The following is a 6,707-nucleotide window of genomic DNA, read 5'->3' on the forward strand; positions in this document are numbered from 1 at the left end:
TGTCTCTCAGGGCTTCCAGTAGTGATAGTGATAGTGATGTGGTCATGTCTCTCAGGGCTTCCAGGTGTCTCTGAGGATGCTGGATGCGTGTTCAGTAGTGATAGTGATAGTGATAGTGATAGTGAAAGTGATGTGGTCATGTCTCAGGGCTTCCAGGTGTCTCTGAGGATGCTGGATGCGTGTTCAGGAGCTGCCGCTGAGCTCCAATATGACCACATGTCATGTGGTCATGTGGTCATATTGACGTCTTCCGCACTGAATTGTACTGTATTGTATTGTATTGCATTTTATTGTATTGTATTCCACTATATTCTGCCTTGTGAAGCACTTTGGTACAATGAGAGTTGTTTTTAAATGTGCTATATAAATAAATTTGATTTGAGTGTGTGTGTGTGTGTGTGTGTGTGTGTGTGTGTGTGTGTGTGTGTGTGTGTGTGTGTGTGTGTGTGTGTGTGTGTGTGTGTGTGTGTGTGTGTGTGTGTGTGTGTGTGTGTGTGTGTGTGTGTGTGTGTGTGTGCGCGTGTACGTATGTGTTCTGCAGCTGCGCAGGTCGGCCTGCCTGGCTCTGTCTAAGATGTGGTGTGATCCCGAGCTGCGCTACAGCATGCTGGAGAAGGCCTGCGAGGACGGAGACCCCCTAGTGGCAGAATGTCTCATTACCATGGGAGCAGACATCAACAGGAAGACCAAGACTGAGTCGCTCATATACCAGGTGACTAGTCGACTATTCAACTAGTCGACTAGTAAATCCACTAGTCCAGGGGTTCTCAATGTTTTTGGCCGGGGACCCCCCGGTGATGCTTTGGCAGTGTCTCGGGACCCCCGCCCCGCCCCCTCACGACCCCCAATATAAATTGACTGCTACAATAACCTTAATAATAGAGACAATACACCATAAATAAATACTGAAACCAGATATAATCATTAGGGAAGGTGTGTGAATGTACTATGTGTACTATATGTAAACTCTTCATTCCCATTTTCCAGCCATTCAGTTGCAAAAAAATAATAATTTGGGGACCCCCCAAAATAATTTGGCGACCCCCAATCAACCCGTGGGTCGCGACCCACGGGTTGAGAACCCCTGCACTAGTCGACCTTGTTGGTACTAGTCGACTAGTTGATAAGAATTTTTTTTTTTAAGCATTTTTTTAGACTTCAAGATCAGCTAGAATGTTAATAGTCACCAATGTACACAGTTTTTTGTTTTATTTATTTATTTATTTTATTTTACATAATAGAGCGTCGCAGTCCCGCCCCCTTTCATGACGACGCCAGTCCCGCCCCCTTTCATGGCGACGCCAGGCCCAGGAAATAATTCCCAATGCATTTTTCCCCATAGACATTTCAAAAAGTATTTATTTAAAGACCTCATAAGCGTCGTACGAAGCCAACTCTTGTCGTGACAAATCATGACAACAAACACAATATGTTGGACCAAACAAATAATTACAAAGAAGAAAAACAACAAAAAAAAGTGTTGTAACCTGCCGTTTTTTTCTACTTTCTAATTCTTTGTTTGGCCCAAAACATGTGTTTATTGTCATGATTTGTCACGGCTGATTGATTTGTCACGGCTTTGTCCGCGGCGTAAACGTCTTTAAATAAATACTTTCTGAAAAGTCTATCAGGAAAATGAACGGGGATTTATTTTCCGGGTCTCTCGAGGGGGCGGGGCTGCGACGCTCTATAGGTAGTTAAACAACTAGTCGACTAGTAAACTAGGCAACTAGACAACTATGAGAAGGTGTGTGTTTTGTCCAGGTGTGTGAGAAGGGGGGTCCCTTGGAGCTGGTGGAGCTGCTCCTCAGTAAGGGGGTCCACGAGCAGCACCTCCGCAGCGCCCTGGCGTCCAGCGTGAAGCGAGGCGCCGGGCCGGCCCTCGTCCAGCTGCTCCTGGGCCGTCTGGGCCTGGACCTCAACAACTGGGCCCTCTGTCTGGGGGGCTTCCGCCTCGGGCAGCTGGACCCCGCCTGGCTGGGACCCCTGCTGGCCGACAGAGGACGGTCCCACGGCCTGCCGGGCAACAACGGTAAGGAGATGAGCTTATGTTGTTTTAACAGTTCTACTGCGAAATACGCGTTCCCCGATATTTAATCAAATATTCTACGCTGCCGAGATTGTTTTATTACCTTTAGAGCATACGCTGAAGTATTTGGGCTTTTGATCCGCGAAAATCCGCCGAAGAATGGTCCCTCGGCATGTTATGATCATCATCACCAGAATGGTCCGTCGACATGTTATGATCATCATCACCAGCGGCCATTACAATGCGGTACAGGATCCGCCTCTATGAGGCGTTGTAGTCCAAACAAACCCCCCGTCCACTTACATTGAGCTCAATTTCCCAGAAGCCCTAGCAGCCCAGATGATGACTTGATTTCCGGTTTGGTCATCATAACGTGACGGCCTCGTCATCAGGTCCCGGATAAACCCGCTGTTTCTTTTTAATTATTTTAAACGCATTAAACAAATAGCGGGAATGTCGTATTACGCGCGGTGGAACCCTGGAGTAAACAATTAGCGGCCGTCAAACTGTTAACACAATCAGCCAATCAGCGCCGGGATTTCTTTCAAAATAGCAGCGTGGGGTGCCGCGCAGATACGGTAGATTTTACTCTGAAAGATTTGTTGTCCTCTAGGGAAAGGGGCGCGGCTGGCCCGGTACGTCCAGTCCCTCCAGAGGTCAAAGGGCAGCGCGGGTCCGTCCAGGTCCCTGGCTGACCCCTGCCTGACCTCCGGCTACATGTCGGACGAGAGCGACGACTCCAGCTTCAGCTTCAGCTTCGTGTCGTCCATGGACGACGGTCTGTTCCTCCACGACGACCTGGAGAGCGACGGTGAGTCCTGGGACTCTGCTTTTCGTTTTTAACCCATTTTGGGCGGGAACCCCTTTTGGTGTTTGTAGCATTATGTTACACGTTAGCTATTGAAAAATAGCTCGCTACGAGCTTGTAGGTCTGCTAAATGGGTTAACCCATTTAGGCCTGGGAACGATTCTACAAATGTCTTCTAAATGTCTAAATGTCTTTTCTGAAAAATGCATGTTTCTATCTCATCACATTTTCATGTCAAGGACTCCCAAGATTATAATTATGTAATTGACCGCCGACCCCCATCTGAAAATATGTTGTCCCCTCGCTGTCCCCTCACTGTCCCCCTCGCTGTCCCCTCGCTGTCCCCTCACTGGCCCCTCGCTGTCCCCTCACTGTCCCCTCACTGTCCCCCTCGCTGTCCCCTCGCTGGCCCCTCGCTGGCCCCTCGCTGTCCCCTCACTGTCCCCTCACTGGCCCCTCGCTGTCCCCTCACTGTCCCCTCGCTGTCCCCTCACTGTCCCCTCACTGTCCCCTCACTGTCCCCTCACTGTCCCCTCGCTGTCCCCTCACTGTCCCCTCGCTGTCCCCTCGCTGTCCCCTCGCTGTCCCCTCACTGTCCCCTCACTGTCCCCCTCACTGTCCCCTCACTGTCCCCCTCACTGTCCCCTCACTGTCCCCCTCACTGTCCCCTCGCTGTCCCCTCGCTGTCCCCTCACTGTCCCCTCACTGGCCCCTCACTGGCCCCTCGCTGTCCCCTCGCTGTCCCCTCACTGTCCCCCTCGCTGTCCCCTCACTGTCCCCTCGCTGTCCCCTCGCTGTCCCCTCACTGTCCCCTCGCTGTCCCCTCACTGTCCCCTCGCTGTCCCCTCACTGTCCCCTCGCTGTCCCCTCACTGTCCCCATCGCTGGCCCCTCGCTGTCCCCCTCACTGTCCCCTCGCTGTCCCCTCGCTGTCCCCTCACTGTCCCCTCGCTGTCCCCTCACTGTCCCCTCACTGTCCCCTCGCTGGCCCCTCGCTGTCCCCTCACTGTCCCCTCGCTGTCCCCTCGCTGTCCCCTCACTGTCCCCTCGCTGGCCCCTCGCTGTCCCCTCACTGTCCCCTCACTGTCCCCTCACTGTCCCCATCGCTGGCCCCTCGCTGTCCCCCTCACTGTCCCCTCGCTGTCCCCTCGCTGTCCCCTCACTGTCCCCTCGCTGTCCCCTCACTGTCCCCTCACTGTCCCCTCGCTGGCCCCTCGCTGTCCCCTCGCTGTCCCCTCGCTGTCCCCTCACTGTCCCCTCACTGTCCCCTCACTGTCCCCTCGCTGTCCCCTCGCTGTCCCCTCGCTGTCCCCTCGCTGGCCCCTCGCTGGCCCCTCGCTGTCCCCTCGCTGTCCCCTCGCTGTCCCCTCGCTGTCCCCTCGCTGTCCCCTCACTGTCCCCTCACTGGCCCCTCGCTGTCCCCTCGCTGTCCCCTCGCTGTCCCCTCGCTGTCCCCTCGCTGTCCCCTCGCTGTCCCCTCGCTGTCCCCTCGCTGTCCCCTCGCTGTCCCCTCAACCAGCCTAAAAACCAAAGGTGACCTAAAGGGGCCTTTTCAGTAATTGCCCCCAAACTGTGGAACAGTCTCCCACCACACATGGAGTCCAGCCCCACCATCAGAACAGTCTCCCACCACACATGGAGTCCAGCCCCACCATCAGAACAGTCTCCCACCACACATGGAGTCCAGTCCCACCATCAGAACAGTCTCCCACCACACATGGAGTCCAGCCCCACCATCAGAACAGTCTCCCACCACACATGGAGTCCAGCCCCACCATCAGAACAGTCTCCCACCACACATGGAGTCCAGTCCCACCATCAGAACAGTCTCCCACCACACATGGAGTCCAGCCCCACCATTGGAAGCTTCAATTCCTCCTTAAAAGATCACCTTTTCTCCATTGCCTTCCGTACTTAAGTCTAACTTCTGTTGTTTTTGTGCTATATAAATAAAGGTGACTTGACTTGGGACATTTTCACATAGTCATTAGAGTGATGGTAAGACATCCAATGTACTAAATTACACGATCGGGGACCCCCACAAAAAGACCACCCCAAAAATGGTGCTCTTACCTTTGCAGGAAGTGACCCCCCACCTCTCACCTTGTCCCCCCTGACTGCAGGAAGTGACCCCCCACCTCTCACCTTGTCCCCCCTGACTGCAGGAAGTGACCCCCCACCTCTCACCTTGTCCCCCCTGACTGCAGGAAGTGACCCCCCACCTCTCACCTTGTCCCCCCTGACTGCAGGAAGTGACCCCCCACCTCTCACCTTGTCCCTCCTGACTGCAGGAAGTGACCCCCCACCTCTCACCTTGTCCCCCCTGACTGCAGGAAGTGACCCCCCTCCTCTCACCTTGTCCCCCCTGACTGCAGGAAGTGACCCCCCTCCTCTCACCTTGTCCCCCCTGACTGCAGGAAGTGACCCCCCACCTCTCACCTTGTCCCCCCTGACTGTAGGAAGTGACCCCCCACCTCTCACCTTGTCCCCCCTGACTGTAGGAAGTGACCCCCCACCTCTCACCTTGTCCCCCCTGACTGTAGGAAGTGACCCCCCACCTCTCACCTTGTCCCCCCTGACTGCAGGAAGTGACCCCCCACCTCTCACCTTGTCCCCCGTGGCCCACAACAACTCGGCGGAGGAGTTGAGGGCAGGATCGCACAAGAGGAAGCAGGGAGGACGTCGCCGGCACGCCAGCGCAGAGGTGAGAGCCTTCCTTCATATCCGCCGTGTGACGCGACACAGAGGTGAGAGCCTTCCTTCATATCCGCCGTGTGACGCAACACAGAGGTGAGAGCCTCCCTTCATATCCGCCGTGTGACGCGACACAGAGGTGAGAGCCTTCCTTCATATCCGCCGTGTGACGCAACACAGAGGTGAGAGCCTCCCTTCATATCCGCCGTGTGACGCAACACAGAGGTGAGAGAGCCTTCCTTCATATCCGCCGTGTGACGCGACACAGAGGTGAGAGAGCCTTCCTTCATATCCGCCGTGTGACGCAACACAGAGGTGAGAGCCTTCCTTCATATCCGCCGTGTGACGCAACACAGAGGTGAGAGCCTCCCTTCATATCCGCCGTGTGACGCGACACAGAGGTGAGAGAGCCTTCCTTCATATCCGCCGTGTGACGCGACACAGAGGTGAGAGAGCCTTCCTTCATATCCGCCGTGTGACGCGACACAGAGGTGAGAGAGCCTTCCTTCATATCCGCCGTGTGACGCGACACAGAGGTGAGAGAGCCTTCCTTCATATCCGCCGTGTGACGCGACACTGTTGTTGATTTGTGTTTTAGTCTTCGGAATGAAACTTCATTTAGTTTTAGTCATCATTTTAGTCATCTGAAATGTTTTAGTGTTAGTGTAGTTTTAGTCGACTAAATATCGAGCGGTTTTGGTCGACTAAATCCACCGTTGTTTTTTTGTCGACAAATGCATTTTTGCAGGCCTTGATGGCATCGTAATGGCAGATTATACACTTGGTTGCATGCTGAAAATAACAGATCTACAAGCTCACAACGCGTCGCAGCGCAACGTGTTGTGTGCTTGTAGATCTGCTATTTTCAGAACGTGACATCCCGAGTGCAACCGAGCATAAAATGATCTCTTCTCCTCTAGTCGCTCCCTAACATTTTATAGTCTAGTTTATTTTTGAGTGGTGTAAACCACTCCTACAACTGGCTTTGTTAGTTTACGTGTCTGTTCGTACCAAAAAATGAGCATGGTTGCTATGGTCACCCAGTTCACCCGGGTGTGATTTCATTACGTCAGGCATTACGTCAGACCACAGCTGATCAGGCTATATAATACCTTACACCACTCAGTTCACACGGGTGTGATTTTTTAATCTGTTGATGAAATTGTCAGTATATTTT

General features: G+C 53.6%; 1 protein-coding gene across 1 annotated transcript in view; it reads left to right on the plus strand.

The window, feature by feature from the left end:
* lrrk2 (leucine-rich repeat kinase 2) overlaps window positions 1-6,707 on the plus strand; it is a 190,341-nt gene that overhangs the window by 104,785 nt on the left and 78,849 nt on the right. The window contains exons 18-21 of the mRNA XM_079502485.1: window positions 542-712; window positions 1,765-2,032; window positions 2,643-2,840; window positions 5,422-5,540. Coding sequence (XP_079358611.1) covers window positions 542-712; window positions 1,765-2,032; window positions 2,643-2,840; window positions 5,422-5,540 — 756 coding nt within the window. The remainder of the gene's footprint in view (window positions 1-541; window positions 713-1,764; window positions 2,033-2,642; window positions 2,841-5,421; window positions 5,541-6,707) is intronic.

The sequence above is a fragment of the Electrona antarctica genome (assembly GCF_951216825.1).
Source record: "Electrona antarctica genome assembly, chromosome: 5".
Lineage (NCBI taxonomy): Eukaryota > Metazoa > Chordata > Actinopteri > Myctophiformes > Myctophidae > Electrona > Electrona antarctica.